The sequence below is a fragment of the Pavona decussata genome, unplaced genomic scaffold, assembly GCF_977016875.1.
Source record: "Pavona decussata unplaced genomic scaffold, jaPavDecu1.1 SCAFFOLD_433, whole genome shotgun sequence".
Lineage (NCBI taxonomy): Eukaryota > Metazoa > Cnidaria > Anthozoa > Scleractinia > Agariciidae > Pavona > Pavona decussata.
The window spans coordinates 107,501-130,649 of record NW_028145790.1 but is presented as its reverse complement, the minus strand read 5'-3'; the positions used below and the strand labels follow the sequence as shown (position 1 = coordinate 130,649).

General features: G+C 37.7%; 2 protein-coding genes across 2 annotated transcripts in view; both read right to left on the bottom strand.

Moving 5' to 3' along the window:
• The window catches only part of LOC146450662 (uncharacterized), a 30,412-nt gene extending 22,011 nt beyond the window's left edge, over nucleotides 1–8,401 (bottom strand). The window contains exon 1 of the mRNA XM_085100098.1: nucleotides 8,335–8,401. The gene's annotated coding sequence lies outside the window, so the exon portion shown is untranslated. The remainder of the gene's footprint in view (nucleotides 1–8,334) is intronic.
• Nucleotides 1–23,149, bottom strand: part of LOC146450657 (uncharacterized) — a 135,564-nt gene that overhangs the window by 25,109 nt on the left and 87,306 nt on the right. Inside the window, exon 8 of the mRNA XM_085100132.1 lies at nucleotides 16,398–16,520. Within this exon, the coding sequence (XP_084956258.1) occupies nucleotides 16,398–16,520 (123 nt within the window). The remainder of the gene's footprint in view (nucleotides 1–16,397; nucleotides 16,521–23,149) is intronic.

Here is a 23,149-nt window from a genome sequence, read left to right as displayed (position 1 = left end):
AATAGTTTGATTAGTCGCCGATGTTAGGTTAACAATACAATGTAGGTAGAAAGGACGATGCCGGGTCGATATTGCGGATTTATTGGTGATGATGATGATGATGAAAAGAGCAAAAGAAATGAATGTAGCTAAAATCTCGAGGACACGATTTGTTTTCCATGATATTTGCTGGATAACTCACCACCCGTTAGCATGTTACAAGGAGCCAAAACACTCTGGTCAGGTTTGACTGAATCGAGCCAATAGTTACCGCTGACTACATTATCTCCTTCACTAGCCTTGATCTCTAGGCATGAGGCAGAAGGCAAATCAGGAATTGAACCTAGAGGAACTGAAAAAAAAAACAAGACAAAACAAAGACAGGTTTTATCATGCTACAGTTACCACGTTCGTTCTTTGTTTCACACGTTACCCCATCCTCGGAGACCCAGGGACAGTCAAGTTTCGTCGCACCATTAAACCTCCCCCCCCCCCCCCCTCCCCCGCCCCAACCCTCACCCTGGCTGAGTGACCCTGTGTTTGCGTTACTAATATATATATTTAGCCAAGCCTAAAAGCGGAGCTCCAATTTTTTTTTTATAGCATTTATAGAAATCTGCTTATCCTTTCTAAAGTCATGATATACATGTATATTTTTAATGCATATGCAGCAAACTCCCCATCAACAATGTAATATCAGGACCCCATGACCATCGGCTCCTGGTAATACAGAGAGCACAATTATTTAAGGCTGATTTTTTGTAACAGAGGGCTTTTGTTCTTAATTTTCCTTTCACCGAGCAAGGGTTGGTAATTGGTTGATCTTTGCGCTTGTACCCCAATCTCGTCCCCAGAGCCCACGCACGTTTTTGAATGGGAATGAAATTCCTAGGAAAATCCATAAAAAAACATGTACCTGGCTATAATTATTATTTTGCAAAAATTTGTGGCTAGAGTTATACATGGAATTTGTCAAAGACACCTGCGAGGTTAAGAAAGAGCAGCAGTGTGCTTCATGTGAAAATGGTTGGCTGGCTCCATAATGGACAGAATTCCATTCCCTTTCCAGTTAAGGTACAAATTAAAATGTCTTTGAATCTCCGGCTACTTCTTTAGATGGAACAGCATGACCAGTACTGTTGATGACTTTATGCCTAATTCCTTCAATAAAGGAAAGCTGAACACAGCGACAAAAATTGCAGACTTTTCTTCTGCTATAGTTTGTGGTTTCTGAGGAGCTAGTGAAAATATACCGATAGTGCATTCAAAACATCTCCATTTTTCCAATGATTGCGAAGTCAAGCAACCATTGAGAAGCGAGGAAACAGAGAATGAGGATAACAATTGGGAAGAGTTACCACTATCTGGAGGGTTAAAATCTCTTTTTTATATAACTTAACACTCTCTTGAAAAAACCCTCCCTTCCATACAAGAAAAAAATTAAGAAATGAAAAGGATTGTGCTAATAACCAGTCATCTACAAGAAGAAAAGGGGACAGACATTAGCGACAATGAAAGTCCCAGGCCAGCGTCTTTTACAGGCTAACAAACCCACATCTGATGATAATGATCAAAAAGGTGGAGACGACACTGTTGTTGTGGGTGAAACATGGTGCAGTGAAACTGAGGGGATGCTGAGTGAGAATGATGATAGTGAGTGTGAATACCATTGCCGGCAAATAAAAAGTGCAGCACTAGAAGTGGACACACTGCAGTCAATAATTATTGGTACGCTTAACCCTAAATAGTATAACAAAAGTGCTTAGAATATTGTTAGTTGTTAACTGGAAGGGGTATTTTGCAGAATGCTGAACGCCGAATGTCGCATTTTACGCCACCTATAGCAGTTTAGCAGTAAGGTTACCGTATACCTTTAGGGGTCTTTCGCGTCCAAGCAATGTAGCATGTCCGGTTTAAACTGTAGATAAGTAAACCCCTATATCAAATTAAAGCTTATAGAGCTGGCTATCAAACTATATCAAGAATTTTGAAATTAAATGAATTGTCGAATTTTTTACCACCTCTAAATGTGAGCATCCGAATCACCTTTTAAAGGCTACAAGTCAAGTGAATTTTGTTTTTCGCTAATTTAATTTGCTTCTCAGCTTCCGGTACACCCAAAGCGCAAAAAAAACATGTCTGCGTTCTGTGATATTCAATTGCAGTGAAAAGTTACAGAACATTTTCGAAATACGATTAAAGAAATGTGAAGTGATCGTATAAAAATCACTCGGAGAAAAAATATTTCAAACGAAAAAAATTGCGACACGTCTTTGTTCCTTATATGTTAAACTAGCTACTGTCCAAAATTGAAGGTAAACAATCAAATTCCATTTGAGTTTTAGCAAGTGCCCCCTCCAAGTGAAAAAATTGATTCAAGAAAGCAGCGCTAAAAATTCGACAATTCATTTTCTTTCAAAATTCTTGGTATAGTTTAATAAGCTGGCTCTATATAAGCTTTAATTAATTTGATGTGGGGGTTAGGTATCCACAGTTTAAACCGGACGCTCTACATCGCTTGGACGCGAGACACCTATTAAGCAACGAACAAAGTTATGAAGGTCTAAGCACATTTCTTTTCTGTTTAGGGCTAACATTGATTATACAGATGGTTAGCTTTAATTTGTTGTTATGGCAGCCATTGCATTAAAGGACTTCTATAGATTCAACATTCGGTGTTCTGCAAAATACCCCTGCCGCTTGAAAATTAAACCTTAATTCTACTCGGCCTCATGCAAATAAAAATACTATCGGCTATACAATAAGGTACAATAAGGTGTAGTAAGTAAGGTGTCCTCTTGAAACCCACAACCCCATTTCAGCACAACTGAAATTCTTAAAGCTACATGGATGTGAGTGGGGGGTACAAAAAAATATCAAAATATTATGTACACTGTACAGGAAAATATTCAGGTCGGGATTGGCTATTAATCGAGTTTTGATAGTTTTCTTCACGCTCAAAGTATTATTTTGTTGTTATTATTCTTTTTAGTTTTAAAGATGATTGAGGCGAACTGTCACTCAGTCTTAGGCAAATTTTGTTGATCAACCATAAACCTCAGAGAAAAAGGCTACACTAATCATGAAACAGACTTAAAATATACATGTATCCTGGAGTAATAAATGAAAAAAAAAAAAAAAAAAAAACAAACTGTGATAATTCACAACAATCAGAACAGAGATAAACTAATGACGATCTTCAAAAATTTGCACAAACAAGCGTCAAATTTTGCGTACTTTTGATGTTATGATGAAAATGAGGTCACACTAATGACTAATTTTACATTGAATTTCGCTTTTAACGTTCTTTGAAAAGACATATCCTATCCTTTAAAGTATTGGTGTTTGTTCTCTGTGAACATTGTCAGAAATAAATGCAAAAATTAGGAATATATGCGACAAAAACTTGTCAGTAGTTTATGCTAGCTAACGATAACAAAGTGTTACGGGACGTTTGTTTCACTGACTATTTTACCTGAGAATCAAATTTTCTTACATGAAGCAAAAAGGAACGAGATTAGAAAATAAAACTCCAGGGGAAATAACGAACATGGACCGAAAAATGAGCTCAAGAGACTTTTCTGAAGTTAGCAGTAGCTTAAGTTAAACATGTTGCAGTGTGAACACTGCAAAAAAATTACTTGCAAAAGTCGACAGCAAAGTTTTGTTAACAAAATCACATATAAGATTTAAGCTTCAATATACTCGCCTCTTTGGAAATAACCAGTCCTTTTATTCCATTGCTGATTTTTTGGTTCGTTTTACAACGTTAAATGAGCAAAACGTTTCACTTCAAGAGGAAAAATCTAACGTTTTTTCGAAGATCAGATCCGCTGTTTATAATGTGCCGCCTCTAGAACAGTCCTTTTTCGCCGCTATTCGCCTTGCTCTTTTTCCCGCTGTTGGAAAGCAAAATTGGACCAGATTAAAAAATAAAACGCCAAGGGATCGAAATAATGAACATAAACCGAAAAAAAATGAGCTAAAAGGAAAACTCTGAAGTTAGCAGTATTAACTGCGTGTCAACACAGCAAGAAATCAATTTATTGCAAAACAGCCGCAAATGAGCAAAGTTTTGTCTACAAAATCACATGAATATACATGTACTTGCCTCTTCTGAGAATAGCCAGTCCTTTTATTCCATTGCTGATTTTTTCGTTCGTTTTACAGCGTTAAGTGAGCGAAACGTTTCACTTCAAGAATGAAGAGGAAAAATCCAACTTCTCGTCGCGCCGGATCGGAGTACAATGATTCACTTCACGATCGGCGACGCTAAAAGCAGGAACGGTGGAATGGTGGAAAATCACTACAAATCCTAAAGCATGGAACGGAGGAAATCACCCCAAATAAACTGTAACCTTGACCCTAACCCTTACCTGTTCCGTGTTCTTGGATTTGGGGTGATTTTCTGCCTTTCCGCCGTTCCGGTTTTTAGGGTTGCCCCTTCAAGACTCACGGCGCCTGCTGTTTATGATCAATGCCCCGTTCATGTAAATTCCCGCCGCGCGTAGTCTTACTCTTTCTCCCGCTGTTGAAAGGTAAAATTTGGAGGAGATCGCAGGAGATTAAAAAATATAACTCCAAAGGACATTTTAAACATGGACCGAAAAAAAAACATGAGCTCAAAAGACTGCTCTGAAGTTAGCAATATTAAGCTCAAGTTTAAATTACACGGCGTGTCAACACTGCAAGAAAACAGGATCTTGCACGATAGCAATCAGGCAAAGTTTTGTCAACAAAATCACATGAATATACTCGCCTCTTCTGAGAATAATCAGTCTTTTTATTCCATGTTGATTTTTGTCGTTTGCTTTACAACGTCAAGTGGACGAAACGTTTCACTTCTAGAGGAAAAGTCCAACGTTTTGTAGCGCCGGATCGGAGTAAAATGGTTTCACTTCAAGATTCTGATGACGTGCCAGTCAATTTGTTTCCTCCACCGCTAGACGTCTTGCTGTTTCTCCCGCTGTCAGTCACAAAAATTGACTTTGTATTTTGTCGTCTTTAAAATTATGTTTTGCTTTTCTTTTTCTAAAACGCAGTTGGCAATGCAACTTCCCGCCGAAAAACAAGAAAAACGCGGGTTGCCACACAGGTTGACTGTGGCATTTCACAATGGCTTACATAGAGGGGTGGAAGGACGTACGGACGTACGCACGTACGTACGCCGGACGGACAGTGACGTCATAACCAACCCAAATTTTCTCGCGTTCACGGGTTACCAAATTCTCTTAGCTATGGGGCTCCGCTGCGCGCGCCTGCGGCGCGCGCGAGAGCTCCGCTACAATTAACAAAGAAAAGCACTCGGCCTGCATGGGCATTTAAGGCACCTTTTAAGCTTCAGTTATTCTAACAATGTAAATGTTATCCTTTTCAGAATTCATTCCAACCGAAATGGCCTGTGTCTTAAGCCCCATTCACACCAATAAAACATGTTTAATTAAACATGCAAGTTTATTAAAATGAAAATTGGTAACAGAAAGCTGAACCATCGGCTTTGACATAGGATGCAAGCAAGCTTTAACTTATGCTTTCATTTTTGCTAAATCTGTAGTCGACAAAAAATCCTAAAGCAGCTTTTATGAAGGAAACAATTTTAAACTGTGTTTAACTAAACAGCTTTTAAACGTGCTTAAGCCTTGGTGTGAATGGGGCATTAGTTTGATTTAAGAAAACCTGTTTGCTTAACAAGAATGAACTGACTTATCATGCTGTATTAGTATACATTAGTTCGTAGAATAGATACTTCAAAACCAGCCTGGACACCTAATGTTGTTTACAAAACAGAAATCGTATGATTTTTACGGTAAAAGAAGTGTAATTAATGTACACCTTCAGCCTGGGTCATTTGCTTCATATCTTCTTTCCATATTCACTAGACCAAAGAGGGCCAGCTGACGAAAATGGTAATTTTTAACTTATTCAGAAAATTAGCCATGACAACAGATGACAGGTAACCGTTTTCTTAATTCTAAATAGTGTACATCAGTGCTTAACCCTCAAAACGGATGTTCCCTGCCTAAATGAAGCTCTATTCTCAGTTCTCTGCCTAACAGATGGGCTTCTGTTCTTGTCTACGTCAGCGGTATCACTCTTAACTCTGACTAGTTGTGTAAACATCACAAGGTGTCCAGCCTTATTTTGGAGTATCCATCTAGGAACCATCATACCTCTGCCACTTAGCCTTGTTACGTAAATTCGATCTGTATCTGAAACAAAGTCTTCTGGTCTGGCCTCCTTCGTGCGCCGGTTTAACTCACACACATATTGACTGATGACGTAATTAACGCTTTGACATCTTAAGTTCGAGTTACACCGCTCTACACAGTTCAAGAAATTGACAGTCTTTTTCTCTTCAAAGATGTGCCCCTTTAACTTCGCGCCATATATGGAAAATTCACTTTTACATTGCTGAGCTTCTACTTGAGAGAGCACGTGACACATCAGAAACACAGTTGCTGTAACGTACATGTACGAATGCGGGCTCCTTGTCATGTTAAAACATGCAACAGGCCACACCAGGCAACACTGTGCAACCTGTCATAAAATGATGCAGTATTGATCAAAACTAGCGCCAAATCCTAACCAAAAGAAGGTGAAGTGCAACGAGCAAATGTTTGGCACCACAAAACACTTCAAACGAGCGTGATCACCGTAAAGAGATTTCAGTGCTGATCGTGACGTTGTGAACGTTGCCGGCGTTTTGCTTTCACCTTCGTTTGACTTCCCACCAAACCCGCACCACACTTTATTTAGAAACAAACCCCCTCCTCCGTTTCAAAAAAAAAGGAAGCTGTTCAAAGTTTTATGAAAGAACTCTTTACAACTGCTTTTCATATTCTTTTATCGTGATTATGTTTTTAAACAGTCACTGTTTGGAGCTTGAGTCTTAAATTGACAAGAATATTCATGAGTGTCGTGGTATAGTGGTTTCAAAAAAAAGATAAATACTCAACATTTCCCGTTTCTGCGTCCGTCAATCGTTTTATGGCCATTTTAAGGGCATATTTGTGTAAGCTAGCACAACTTAATCTGTTCGGATTCTTTAACCAGGAATTTAACGAGTAGAGAGTTCAAGGGAACAGAATCTTAATCCTCGAAACTCCGAGCAGGTGCTGGACTTCCAAACTTGTAGATGGCACATATGACACTTTAAACGACCACCTTTCAAAAGCAAAAGGGATTAGTTTTCCGGTATTAAAAAAATTTATAAAGTGACATTTGCTGAAGAACACGTTAGTTGTCATCCCGATTTAATCGAGTTTTAGGGGTGAATAACACCCTCCGAACAAGTATTTCATCAAGAAAAACAAGTGATTGCCTCTAATGGCAAACACCAAGGTAAACAAATTCAACGCAGTAACCAGACTCGTCGATCGACCTCTTTACGAACGGTCTTTTTTCAGGTGGAACAGCCTTGCAGAATCTCGCAAGGCAAACTTCTTTTTTCATTCCAGCCTCACAGCAACCTTTTTTCAAGACCATTCGGTTAAAGCAAACGGTGTCCAGTAATAAAATATTGAAAAAGTAAGAATTTGTTTCAATGGGCCACAGAAAAGCACAGTTCATGCTGCCAACTAACAGGACTCCATATTACTAATCAGTTACAAAATTCATAGGATAGATTGAACTTTGCCCCTTGCACAACTTTTGTTTTCATGAGTGGTCGCAAGACAACTGGCTAAACTACACAACTTGATAACCAACGGAGCCGAAGATCAAACTTTACAGACAAAGTTTAACCAGCAGCGAGAGATGTTTTGGGTTGAATTACGTGCCTTGAATAAAGAGCTTGAATGCTGTCTTTCTAAAATTGTACATGGCATACTTCATTCTTCAAACGACCGCAAAATTATGGAGTGACATTTGCTGAAGAAAACGTTAGTTGTCATCTCAATTTAATCGAGTTTCAGGAGCGAATAACACCATCCGAACAAGTATTTCAATCATCAAGAAAAACTTCTGTTTGCCTCTGATAGCAAACACGAAGGTAAAGAAATTCCACGCAGTAACCAGACTCGTCGATCGACCTCTTTACGAACGGTCCTTTGTCAAGAGGACCAGCCTTGCAGAATCTCGCAAAGCAAACTTTTTTTTTCATTCCAGCCTCTTAGCAATCTTTTTTCAAGACCATTGAGTCAAAATTTAAGCAAACGCTGTCCAGTAATACAATATTGAAAAAGTAAGAATTTGTTTAAATGGGCCAGAGGGAAAAAAAAAACAGTTTCTGTTGCTAACTAACAGGATTCCATATTACTGATCAGTTACAAAATTCATAGAATAGATTGAACTTTGCCCCTTGCACAACTTTTGTTTTCATGAGTGATCGCAAGACAACTGGCTAAACTACATAACTTGATAACCAACGGAGCCGAAGATCAAACTCTACAAACAAAATTTAACCAGCAGCGAGAGATGTTTTGGGTTGAATTACGTGCCTTGAATAGAGAGCTTGAATAAAGTTTTACACAGGACTAATGACGTAGATAATGGTCAGCTGCGTAGGACAGATATTGGACAGCCATTTTTTGTCTAGTTTATCCTTGTAGCCTAAGTAACACTATTTTGGCCAACATACCACGAATTGTAGCACGAATTATACCCTCGCAAATTCGCTCCATAAGTCAAACTCCAAAGAACATGAAGCGAGTAATTTGTCTCTCGGTGAAAGGAAAATTAAGAATAAAAAAGGGCCCTCTATTTCAACCAATCAGCATTCAGTGCTTTTGGCCTCTATTTTATAAAAGTGCTAAAACCCTTGGAAGCTTGTTTATTTTCAGAGCGGAAAACGTGATAAAAATAGAGAGACAGATGATGGGACAGACTTAATGTGGCTTATAATAACGGTCAGTTTACCCAAGCGAATAAATAGTAAATCTACTTGGCTGCTGTGAAGCTAATTTATTCATTTTTGTTGGGTCCTCGTTCTGTTGCATTTTGTATCAAAACCGGTATGTATTTTTTTACCAGTTATCACTGTGTGGGCTCCCCACGCTCACTGAACTTAAGTTTTCTTCGCACTTTCCAGAAAGGTCTATAAAATTGCTCACATTTGATCATCCGGAGATTTGATCGATTTGTAATCTGTATGGTTCCTAACCTCACAGAGTACTTCTTCAGAGTACTTCCAGAATTTATGCGCATGCCTACAGCTGTACTAGTCTGTTAGGCTGCTTCTTTTACACCACCAACAGACAGAAATAGAGTAAGAAAGAGAGCCGCTTGCAAATTGCTAAGAAATTTACAAATTTTGATGATCCTTAGTCTGCACATATGGCCATTCATTTCCGCAGGAATAAATAATAAGTTGTATGCACAACTTCTTAATCAGAGAGAGATTTAAAAGAAGTACCGTATTTTTCCTTTTACCGCAACAGTTAAGAAGTAACCCCATTAAATGCGCAATATTCAGTTAAATCTAAAAGATGTTTGGATGTGCAATTTCTAAATTTCAATATGATCATGTCGTATTTATTTTAATGGTTTTACACTACAAATACTCTAAAGTAAAAAATCGAAATTATTTGTTGGTCTATGTCCAAGCTGTCAACTTTTTTTAAACACTGTTCGGAGCTTCAATATTAAATCGACAAGAATATTCATGAGTGTCGTGGTATAGTGGTTTCAAAAAAAATAGGAAAATACTCAACATTTTCCGTTTCTGCGTCCGTCGATCATTTTGTGGCCATTTTAAGGGCATATTTGTGTAAGCTAGCACAACTTAATCTGTTCGGATTCTTTATCCAAGAATTTAACTAGCAGAAACTTCAAGAGAACAGAATCTTAATCCTCGAAACTCCGAGCAGGTGCTGTCTTTCCAAAATTGTATATGGCATATTTCACTCTTCAAACGACAGCCTTTCAAAAGCAAAAGAAATTAGTTTTCCGGTATAAAAAAAATTATGGATTGGTATTTGCTGAAGAAACCGTTAGTTGTCATCTCAATTTAATCAAGTTTCAGGGGTGAATAACACCCTTTAAACAAGTATTTCATCAAGAAAAACAATTGATTGCCTCTAATTGCAAAAACGAATGTAAAGAAATTCAACGCAGAATCTAGCGAAGCAAACTTCTTTTTTCATTCCAGCCTCACGACAATGTTTTTTGAAGACTACTGGGTCGAAATTTAAGCAAACGCTGTCCCGTAATACGATATTGAAAAAGTTAGAATTTGTTTCAATGGGCCACAAAAAACACATTTTCTGGTGCTAACTAACGGGACTCCATATTACTGATCAGTTGCAAAATTCATAGGATAGATTGAACTTTGCCCCTTGCACAATTTTTGTTTTCATGAGTGTTAGCAAGACAACTGGCTAAACGACATACCTTGACAACCAACGGAGCCGAAGATCAAACTCTACAGACAAAATTTAACCAGCAGCGAGAGATGTTTTAGGTTGAATTACGTGCCTTGAATAAAGAGCTTGAATAAAGTTTTACACGAAAGACTAATAGCGTAGATAATTGTCAGCTGCGTAGGACAGATATTGGACAGATGAAAACCATTATTTGTCTAGCTTATGCTTTTAGCCTTAGAAACACTATTTTGGCCAACATACCACCAATTATACCATAGCCTATTGATCACGATGCAAATTCGCTCCATTAGTCAAACAGAAGATGAAAGAGTTCGTTGTTGTTGCGGCACAAAATGAAGAAACCAACTAAATGTAGAAATGGCGTACTCAGCCAATCAGGAGCAAGTATTTCGCCGCTCGACCAATTAGGAGTGAGTAATTTTGCCCTTGGTGAAAGGAAAATTAAAAATACAAATGCCCTATGTTTCAACCGATCAGCATTCAGTGCTTTTGTCCTCTATGTTATAAAAGTGCTAAAACCCTCGGGGGCTTCTTTATTTTCATTTCGTAGGTTAATTTGAGGGTCCGTTTACCTGTCGTCCTAATTAAAACCAATGAAAATGTGATCAGTTCGCATTCAGACAGCTCCCTTTTTCAAGTTTACATCAATTTGCCATTTGCTAATTTTATAAGGATATTATAAAATGTTTTGGGATGTTAGAAGGAAGAAAGCTGTGCTTTTTTTTTCGATTTTTTTTTTTTTTTTGCAAAGAAATTTGAGAAAAAAAATAAATATTACTAAGAGAAAGAAAGCGGAAAACACTCGTCTGTAACTATTTCAAACTCTTATCTCAAATCATCATTTTATGGCTATTATGATTCTTTATTAATTAAAGTCTACAATGTGAAGAGAGAAAAACTTCCCTAACTTTAAAGCATACCAGTTTAGAAATTAGCGTTTTGCGGTGATAAGGAACAACAAAGCAAAATACATTTTCTTGGTACAACGAATTGACGGCAAATTAAGCGTCAAATACGACCAAAGGCGATCAAAAAAATATTACGTGGAGTGGAAATTTTTTGTACCTGTCAACAGAACTCTTCAATGTTTTGGAAAATATTTCTACCTTTTACTGACGTGATTAATGCTTCGTTTTTTACTTTGCGAGTAAAAGAAATTGAGGTTAACAGCAAGAATTTGTGAACGTAACATTTTCTAATAATCACGATAAAGGTATTTCAAGACAGGATGCATTATCATTGACATTTGCGTCACTTTATTTAGCGGTTTCAATGTTTTAATATAAAACTGAAATATGTTTAAATCTATGCATACGTAATGATGAAATATCTCCACGGGTAGGAAATTGTCTGAGTTTTTTTTTAAACCTTTTAATATCAAAAGAAATCAAGTGAAATGTGATGTTAAAATTAATAACAAAGCTTTGCTGCAAAAGTTTTGCTGCGAAATTCCAACTTGAAATTAAAACATAAAAAATAATTAATACCTTCAGGATTCGATTATGGATGGTACATTCTTCAGTAGAATTGCAAATAATCTTGTCGTTTTATAATTTATACCTTACAGTCAAGCAGTAAAGTAAGTGAGGTAAGCCGTCTGTCATTGACTTGATAAAAAATACTTATAACAGCATGTAGAGTACAAAGTTCTTTTTGTATTTTCGGAGAAAATTTAGTTAACGCATGATTGCCTATGCCGGCTATGTGAATACGTTGTTGTTGTGTTTCAACTCTATAAATCGACACAGAAAGCTAGTAGATGTCTTGGAGATGAGCCATTTATCTTTTCAAATATTTTTTTTTATGTAGATAGCAAGAGTATGATAGTTCATTTGGTTAGATTTGACACCAAGTTTGTAACTGTTATGACGGACGCTTAAAATATGTCGGCAAAATTTATCATGTAGATCGAGTCCTACGGTTTCTAATATTTATTACTTTCAAAATTTGAAATAATGACATGGTATTGTAAAGGAACTAAAGTATTAAATACCTGCCTCGATATTTGTCGTTGAGAATAAAAAACCTTAACTTTAAGGACGCTATCTTAAACTAATGAATTAGCACATTAAAAATAAGACTTGCGGCTTCACTTTTACATTTAACAAGAGATAGTAGAAAGATTTACTTGCAGCCGAGATAAAAAAAACGGGAGTAGCTCCCGTTGCTGTGTGCAAGCCTTCTAAAGATGCACGATTTTCCCGTTTCTCCAGATTGCTGAATCGGGCGTATAGCTGTTAATTCAACTTTTCTAATTTTTAGAAAAACCAAAAAGCGGTGGATCTTTTGATTGTGGTTTTTGAAAATAGTTCACCAAAGGGGACATTTAAGGTGAAATAAAATGAAATATGAAATTTCATAACTGTCGTGGGATTTTTGACAGTTACAGTCAGTAACTCTTAAGGTAATTGATGGTTGGCATGTGACTTCATGACGTCAGACGTCAGTCTAAGGGCCTCTTCATATGAGCCCGCTCGAGCGGGCTGACTCGGTTTGCGAAATCTCCCCTTGCCACTCTTTTCTTTATAAAAATTTCGATGTGTTCATATGACAAGGCGGGCTAGCCCGGTTACCGAGATCTCGGTTTGTGCACTGGGTAAATCCTGTGGGTATAGAAAAATTGACGCAAAGTCGATACAATGTAGGACTTTAAAATGGTTTATTTTGGTACACTTTTTCTGATGGCCACTACCAAACTTGGCAAACTTGGCAAACTTGGCACGTGCTAAGAAATACTGCAATGCCATGCGTTAGATAGAGCATAGGCGCTCTAAGGCTGCTAGACCGGCTGAAATTTTATTTCGAGAAAATATGCATTCTCTGTTTGTTACTTATTTTTCCATACTTCACAAACATAAAAAGCTGGAGACTGACTCAAAAACCCCTTAGTTACGTCAGTCTCCACGCTCTAAAAGTTGCCTAAAATATGAATTCTTTTTTTCTTTCTTTTTTTTTATTCATTCATTCATTCCTTCCTTCCTTCCTTCCTTCCTTCCTTCCTTCCTTCCTTCCTTCTTTCTTTCTTTCTTTCTTTCTTTCTTTCTTTCTTTCTTTCTTTCTTTCTTTCTTTCTTTCTTTCTTTCTTTCTTTCTTTCTTTCTTTCTTTATGATAATTCATGTGAGCACAAGAGGTTCCAAGCGATTTATGAACTGTTACCCTTTCTAATCATGTGTGTCATTAGTATTAAAAACAAAGTTAATTATCGTTTACTAATGATCCGTGCGGTACTCCCGACTTAACCTGAGTTCAGAAATGTCTGTAAAGTTTTTTGTCGGTTTGTTTGCTTCAAATTAGGATCAAATCGGTTCTAGGACCACTAGAGTTATTCATCACTTTTCGGCTTCACTAAAATAGACCTTTTAAAGGGGTCCTGTCAGAGATTTCTCTGCATCTTGGTCGAAACTACTTATTAATAAATATTTGACAAGATACCTTTTTCGCTAACATCAAAATGCTCTTGGAGCACAGAGAAGAAAATATTAACTGGTTTCTCTTGAAAAAAACAAACAAACTATAATCAGTTTTATTTTTAGCGATTTCTCCAAATATGATGGAGGAACTTGAAAAAAATGGCCAATTTTTTTCAAGTTTCAATCCATTTCAATCTTGGCCATCCGCGGCCAAAAGTAACTAACACTAGTTTCTGAGTAGTATTAGGGTTACTGTTAACAAAATTGAACCATTATTTTAACGATTCCGTCGAATGGATGCAAATATGTTTTTCTGCCATTCAAAGTCACAGCACAAATAGGTGAGACTACCCCCTTTAAACAATTACAACACTATCGCGGTTTTCAAATAGATTCGGGCCATTCTCAGTCAGTGCCACAGTAACGGAGGTGACAGGGATGTTCGGGAGGTGTTCCATTGATGAAGTACAAATAGTAACCACTGCAGTTCAGCACTTGAATATTGATAGACCAAGTACAGCAGTTTGATAGCCAACTGAAACAGACCCGCTTGGTGGCTTTGCCCTCTTGCACTGTGGGGTGGGGATCCTGTAGCCAACCCGTGGAATGTGTCCCACATCTGTGAGTATGAGTACATGAAGTAGGCATTTTTGTTCCCGCGCTTCCTTGGAAACGGAACCATGAAGGTCCAAGGGCGTTGTCACAAAGGAGAGGCGAATTACCGTACTTTATGTGACGGTCAGCGCTTGTCAAGTTTTGGTAGTTATCGCACTCTAAAAATTGAAATGTATACTTTAAATTAAATTAATTATAAGTCAATTTAACACATCAATTAAATTAAATAAGCCAAAACTCTTGCATTGCAATCATTAACAATTCAATACAATACAATAGACTTTATTTTAAGAGGGTTAAATCTGAAACAATCTCGTACCCAGAGTCCTCAGGCTTGGGAGACTCTGCAACACTGGAATTTTATTATTGTAGGATTACTGCGGTAAAGCAATGCAAGCCGTTACGGGGCAGCCTATCGAAAATTCAATTTTTTTTCAAATTCTACAGCCTCTCTCCTGGCGACCAACTGCTGGCAAAATAGCCTGGAGACTCTGAGTACGAGATTGTTTAAAGTGTGACCCTCTTAAAATAAAGTGATAGAAATAAAATAAAATAAAATGGCGGTGATAGAACTGATGACCCTGTGGTCCTCTAAAATAAAAAAAAAATGAAAATATAAAATTATATAACGTACGCTACAATAGAAATTTGTATCACTAATTTAAATATACAAAGTTTTAACACATCTCGCCTGTCTGATCGAAATTATGTATTGATGTTACAAGAAGGCAGGAGGTTTAAAAGTCAATCTCCTTTAGAAATTACACTGCTTTGCCTTCTATACAGGTGGCTTATAGATATAAGGGACCAGATTTATTCTTGGCTCATTTTAACATCACATAGTTTTTCGAGTATTAGTTTCTCTCTCTCTCTCTCTCTCTCTCTCTCTCTCTCTCTCTCTCTCTCTCTCTCTCTCTCTCTCTCTCTCTCTCTCTCTCTCTCTCTCTCTCTCTCTCTCTCTCTCTCTCTCTCTCTCTCTCTCTCTCTCTCTCTCTCTCTCTCTCTCTTTTTTTCTTTTTTCAAGGGATTTTAGCAAATTTATTACAAATTAACGCTAACATCGCTTCTTTTTCACTATTTTTCATGGTTACAAATCACCCAAATGAAGCCAGATTTTACACTTGCCGTTTGGCGTACAGGATTTTTGACCGTCTCCAAAGTAACCTGGTTTGCACGAGCAGTTGTACGATCCAATTGTATTAGAACATGTAGCTGTACCGCTGACACAGTTGTGAGAACCACTGGCACACTCATCGGTATCTAATTGAAAGAAATAAAATAATAATAAATAATACAATAATTCACTTATTTTAGGCACTGTTACACTAGGCAATTAGTCTTGCAACTTGTCTCGCAATTTCGTTTCGCCGTTGTGACACAAGTTACTGGAATCGTTGCCTAGTGTAACATTCCCTGAAATGAACATGTCTCGCAACGTTTTTGTTGTAGTCACCGTTGCGAGAAGTAAAACCGACTTCTACTTTTCGCAACGACTGCGGCAACAACAACAAAAGAATGCGAGACATGTTCATTTCAGAGCATGTCGCACTTGGCAACGATTTGTGCAACTTGTTTCAAAACAAAATTGCAAGACAGGTTGCATTGTAACAGCGCCTATAGCGCTGTCAGTATACGTAACCAGCAGTGCTTTACAACAATGAAGCCTTAACTTAAAACAACTAGCTAAAATAAGATTCACATTCGACTAAATTACAATTGCTAATAAGGATCGATTTTGATAAACATTTTACATGGAAAATTAACGATTAAAACGTTAAACGGCGTTTCGACGAGTTGACACTTGACCATAATGATGACATGAAGTCCGACGGTCATGTTACGTTTTTATCTTTAATTTTCCTTGTAATTATTACGATTAATTTTGTTCTTATACACTCAGTCAAGAACTGACATCATCAGGCAAATTCGCGTGCTACGTAGGTTCTAATTTTTGCCGTTATACTGTTTCTTTCAGTTGGACAACGTAGATAAGCAATATATAAATAAGAATAACAGCGATTGAGAACTTTCAGAATCCAAAACAACCGGTTTCTTCCATGCTTTTCTTACCAGAGCAATTGAAACCATCTCCGGTAAAACCAATTTTACAGGTGCAAATGAATGAACCCACGGTGTTTTGACAGTTGGCGTTGGCATCACACAAAGGTACAGAAGCATTGCATTCGTCTGCGTCTGAAATAAATAACGCAAATTCTCTTTTTTAAAAGCCTCTCGACCCTACCTTAACAAATGCTTTATGAAGGTAGGTTTGTAAGACCAGAAGCCCTCCAGCTCCCAAATCCTGTCTATTAACCTTTAGATGGACTGTGAGGCGTATTGAATCATAGTACATGTAGCTATAAGCCCCTTTCATGCGTTCGGCTTTTTCTCACAACTACTCCAACTTACGCGACGTCTATAGCATTTAACGTCGTACTATACAATTCTCATAATTCAATAACAGAGCCGTTTACACGATGGAAATAAATCGCGACAAGACTTACCGTATAAATGCGTAGAAAAATGACAATATAGGTCACTACTCACCTAGCTTAAGTCGCGGCTTAGTAAGCCTTACCTTCGTATAAACAGTACATTTTCGTGCTCCCATAAACATAACCCGCAGCTTAATATCTCTCATATAAACGGCCCTAATGTCTTATTCTAAAGCACTCCCAGGGTTTTGAACATGTTTGTATTGTCGTCGCATACAACAAAGTATTACTGTCTCAATTAACCAATAGAACAGAGAAGCAATAGTTTGATTAGTCACCGAAGTAAGGTTAACGATACAAAGTAGCTAGAAAGGGCGATGTTGGGTCGATATTGCGGATTTATTGGTGATAATGATGATGATGATGATGATGATGATGATGATAAAAAGAGCGAAACAAATGAATATAGCTAAAATCTCGAAGACAGGATTTGTTTTCCATGATATTTGCTGGATAACTCACCACCCGTTACCATGTTACAAGGAGCCAAAACACTCTGGTCAGGTTTGACTGAATCGAGCCAGTAGTTACCGTTGACTACGTTATCTCCTTCACCAGCCTTGATCTCTAAGCATGATGTAGCAGGTACCTCTGGAATTGAACCTAGAGGAACTGACGAAAAGCAAAGACAGGTTTTATCATGCTACAGTTGCCACGTTCGTTCTCTGTTTCGCACGTTACCCCATCCTCGGAGACCCAGGGACAGTCAAATTTCGTCGCGCCAATTTTCCTCTCCCACCTCCACCCTGACTGAGTGGCCCTATGTTTGCGTTACTATAATTAACATGGAAAGTCACTGGGATGCGGCCTGCATGGGCATTTAAGGAACCTTTTAAGCTTTCTTATTCTAACAATGTTAATTTTATCCTTTTCAGTTGTCATTCTAACCGAAATGTCCTTTGTCTTGGTTTCATTTAATGAAACTTGTTTGCTTAACAAGAACGAAAGCTGTATCACGCTGTATTAGTACACAATAGTTCGTAGAATGGATACTTCAAAACCAGGCTTGTCACCTCATGTTGTTTATACAACAGAAGTCGTATGATTTTTACGGTAAAAGAAGTAAAATTAGTATACACCTTGAGCCTGGGTCATTCTCTTCATATCTCTTTTCCATATCCACTAGACCAAAGAGGGCCAGCTGACGAAAATGGTAATTTTTAACTTATTCAGCAAATTAGCCATGACAACAGATGAGAGGTAACCGTTTTCTTAGGTCTAAATAGTGTAGATCAGTGCCTAACCCCCAAAACAGATGTTCCCTGCCTAAATGACGCTCTATTCTCAGTTTTCCGCCTAACAAATGGGCTTCTCTTCTTGTCTACGTCAGTAGTATCAAAACTACGTTGTGTAAGCATCACAAGGTGTCCAGCCTAATATTGGAGTATCCATCTAGGAACAATAATACCTCTGCCACTTAGTCTTGTCACGTAAATTCGATCTGTATCTGGAACAAAGTCTTCTGGTCTGGCCTCCTTCGTGCGCCTGTTTAACTCACACAGATATTGACTGATGACGTAATTGACGCTTTGACATCTTAGGTTCGAGTTACACTGCTCTACACAGTTCAAGAAATTGGCAGCCTTTTTCTCTTCAAAGACGTGCCCCTTTAACTTTGCGCCATATATGGAATATTCACTTTTACATTGCTGAGCATCTACTTGAGAGAGCACGTGACACATCAGAAACACAGCTGCTGTGACGTAAGAATGCGGGCTCCTTGTCATGTTAAAAACAGGCAGCAGGCCACACCAGGCAACACTGTGAAACCTGTCATAAAATGATAAAATATTGGTCAAAACTAGCGCCAGTTCCTAGCCGACAGAAGGTGAAGTGCAACGAGCAAATCTTTGGCACAACAAAACACTTCAAACGAGCGTGATCACCGTAAAGAGATTTCAGTGCTAATCGAAACGTTGTGAAGGTTGACGGCGTTTTGCTCTCTCCTTCGTTTGACTTCCCACCGAACCCGCACCACACTTTATTTAGAAACAAACCCTCTTCTCGTTTCAAATAAAGGAAGCTATTCAAATTTTATGAAAGAACCCTTTACAACTGCTTTTCAGATGCTTTTATCGTGTTTGTGTTTTAAAAACAATGCGAGTTCGAATTAAAAAATAAATATCAAATTATTTATTATTTTAGTAGGAAAAGTACTGGTACTGATCTTAATTCAACGATTGCATCCATATTTAACAAACTTGAACCAACAGATCACGTGATAACCTCTGGCCCAATAACAACCCCTTCTGCAAAAGTTGTTTTCATTTTCATTTAAGCTGTTTTCTTTTATTCCCTATTATTCAACTGGAAAGGTTGCCAACGATAAGGGAAACTAATCTTATCATTTCTATTATTATTATTATTATTATTATTATTATTATTATTATTATTATTATTATTATTATTACCATTATGAACTTGTAAAACACAATTTGTGTGAAATATTTTATTAAAGAATTATTATTTTAAAAATTATTTTTATTATTATTATTATTATTATTATTATTAATTGTTATTATTATTATTATTATTATTATTATTATTATTATTTCTCAACTTCTGCGAAGCACCGATGCAAATACGAAAATTTATGCGCATGCCTTCAGCTGTACCAGGCTATTAGGCTGTTTCTTTAAGACCACCAACAGACAGAAATAGACAAAGGAAGAGAGCCGCTTGCAAATTGCCAAGAAATTTGCAAATTTTGATGATCCTTTGTCTGCACATATAGCCCGTCGCATTTACTTCCGCAAGAATTAATGATGAGTTATGCATAACTTCTTAATCAGAAAGAGGTTTAAAGGAAGTATTTTTCCCTTTACCGCAACATTCTAGAAGTAACCCGATCAAATGCGCAATATTCAGTTAATCTAAAAGATGTTTGGATGTGCAATTTCAGAATTTCAATTTTATGTTGTCGTATTAATTTTAAAGGTTTTACATTAGAAATATTGTAAACTAGAAAACGAAATTATTTGTTGGTCTTTGTACGGTATCTAAATGTGCAAGCTGTCAAGTTTTTAAACAGTCACTGTTCCTAAATTGACAAGAATATTCATCAGTGTCGCGGTATGGTAGTCTAAAACAAAAAAGACTACTCAACATTTTCCGTTTCTCTGTCCGTCGACTGCTTTATGGCCATTTTAAGGGCATATTTGTGTAAGCTAGCATAACTTGATCTGTTCGGATTCTTTAGCCAGGAATTTAACTAGTAGAGAGTTCAAGGGAGATGGCACATTTCTCACTTCAAACAACCGCCTTTCAAAAGCAAAAGGGATTAGTTTTCCGGTATAGAAAAAAATTATGGAGTGGCATTTCCCGAAGAAAACGTTAGTTGTCATCCCAATTTTATCGAGTTTCCGGGGCGAATAACACAATCCGAACAAGGATTTCATCACGAAAAACGACTGATTGCCTCTGATGGCAAACACGAAGGTAAAGAAATTCAACGCGGTAATCAGACTCGTCGATCGATCTCTTTACGAACGGTCTTTTGTCAAGAGGACCCAGCCTTGCAGAATCTCGCAAAGCAAACTTCTTTTTTCATTCCAGACTCACGGCAATCTTTTTTAAAGACCATTGGGTCAAAATTTAAGCAAACGCTGTCCAGTAATACAATATTGAAAAAAATGAGAATTTGTTTAAATGCGGCACAGAAAAACACAATTCCTGCTGCTAACTAACGGACTCCATATTACTGAGCAGTTACAAAATTCATAGGATGGATTGAACTTTGTCCCTTGCACAATTTTTGTTTTCATGAGTGTTGGCAAGACAACTGGTTAAACGACATACCTTGATAACCAACGAAGCCGAAGATCAAACTCTACAGACAAAATTTGACCAGCAGCGAGTGATATTTTGAGTTGGATTACGTGCCTCAAATAAAGAAGCTTGAATAAAGTTTAATTTTACACAAGATTAATGACGTAGAAAATTGTCAGCTGCGTAGGACAGATATTGGACAGCCAATATTTGTCTAGCTTATGCCTTTAGCCTAAGTAACACAATTTTGACCAACATACCACGAATTATACCATTACCTATTGATCACGATGCAAATTCGCTCCAAATTTCCTGGTGCTAACTAACGGGAGTCAATATTTTACTGATCAATTGCAAAATCTATAGGATGGCTTGAACTTTGCCCCTTGAACAATTTTTGTTTTCATGAGTGTTCGCAAGACAACTGGCTAAACGACATACCTTGACAACCAACGGAGCCGAAGATCAAACTCTACAGACAAAATTTAACCAGCAGCGAGAGAATTTTTGAGTTGAATTACGTGCCTTTAATAAAAAGCTTAAATGAAGTTTTACACAGGACTAATGACGTAGATAATTATCACCTGCGTAGGACAGATATTGGACAGTTGAAAACCATTATTTTCCTAGATTATGCATTTAGCCTAAGAAACACTATTTTCGGACAGTTAAAGAACATACAACGAATTATACCATTGCCTACTGATCACGATGCAAATTCGCTCCATAAGTCAAACTCCAAAGAACATGGAAGAATTCGTTGTTGTTGCGGCACAAAATGAAGAAACCAATTAAATGTAGAAATGACGTGCTCAGCCAATCAGGAACAAGCATTTTCGCCGCTCGACCAATCAAGAGTGAGTAATTTTTTCTCTTGGTGAAAGGAAAATTAAGAATATAAATGCCCTCTGTTTCATACAAGCAATATTCAATGCTCTTGGCTTCTATGTTATAAAAGTGCTAAAATCCTTAAGAGCTTGTTTATTTTCATGCCTCTTGGAGGGGGGCTTGTTCAAGCGGAAAACGTGATAAAAATAGAGAGACAGATGGTGGAACTCGCCCTAATAGGGCTTATAATAACGGTATAATAAGTAATGGTAATAGGACTGAGTGGAGTACAATTCGGGGAGTAATCGGTCGAATAATTTAAGTCTTGGAATATTTATTAACGTAAGAAATAGATTCCAAAGCAAAAAAATGACTGGCTTCAACTTTGGATGTGGAAGCCCGACCGCATGAAAATAATTTTTTTCATTGATTTTGATTGGTTATCATGTGCCATCACTGCCATGTAGTGAAATTTCATTGGCTAGTGGCATTTGCTACTTGATTTTCATTGGTTCTTAAGATTTGTTAATTTACACGCCATGATTTGAAGGAAAATGTCAATCAAGAAAATTTCATCTCTTTTTAGTGGGAATATTTCAGTCCGAAGCCCGGGCAAGCTACCGGGAAAGCCAGCGGCGATATCCATAATTATTAAAAACTGGATCATTGTATAATGCAATTCGAATGATTTGATTGGCTTAGAGGCCATGGTATATAAGCCATTATACCATGCCCGAGAAATAGAGACCATTAAATTGTCTTCTCAGTATTTTACAAAGCGAAATCAGCAAAATCTAGTAAGATCGCTTGATTGTTTTTAATAAAACAATTATTCCACTCACACTTGTTGGATATGGGATGATTATAGCCAACTCGGCGCTACGCGCCTCGTTGGCTATCTATCATCTCATATCCAACGCGCCCTCGTGGAATAATTGTTAAATATTTTTCTTCCGTCGACGATGCCTTGCACCGCTACATCGTGCTGTTGATATCGGCTGAAGTAGTCAACAGCGCTTTCTTTTTGAGCCTTTATTTTTATGTGTCCCATCAATGGCGCCTTCTATGTTTGGTAGATTAGATAATTCTTCGAACGTTGCGATGGAGGATCTTGTCTCTGCTTCGTTAGTTGGAAATTTGATGAAGTCGTTTCTAAAATCGTTGAGTGCATTGACGACATCAGTGAATGCTTCATGAGCAGTTGCTTTACCAACATTCATTGCAATGCCTGCATTGTCGAATGACCCACCATGTGCTAAGCGATATAGTCCGATGGCCAAGACATTTTCTGGTGGGATGCAGTTCCTCATCCACGCGTCTTCCCTTTGTAGCTTATGACGAAGAGTGGAAAAACAGAGTGTCAAACGTGTCGAGCGACATTCTCATCTGACGATAAAAGAATTCTTCGGGGATATTACGCCTACGAAAATGAATTTCAAACTAAGAATTGCAAGGCCTACGTGGGTTCCAATAATAAGGATGAGGCCTTCGCCGCCAACTACGGACAAATCTGTTGTGGTACTCTAGAACCAGTTGCAGTCGAACAAGGTGAAGCCTCCACTGGCATGGTATAAAAGTAGCAACTGCCTCTGCTGGAGTTGAACGAATTCAAGGAAGAAAAAAACTAGAATACAAGCAATAATATGCCGAGGCAACTTATTCGATCGAGGTGGTTAAAGATCACCATAAGCCCATGACTCCAGAGATCTCATGTAACCTCTCCCGCGAACA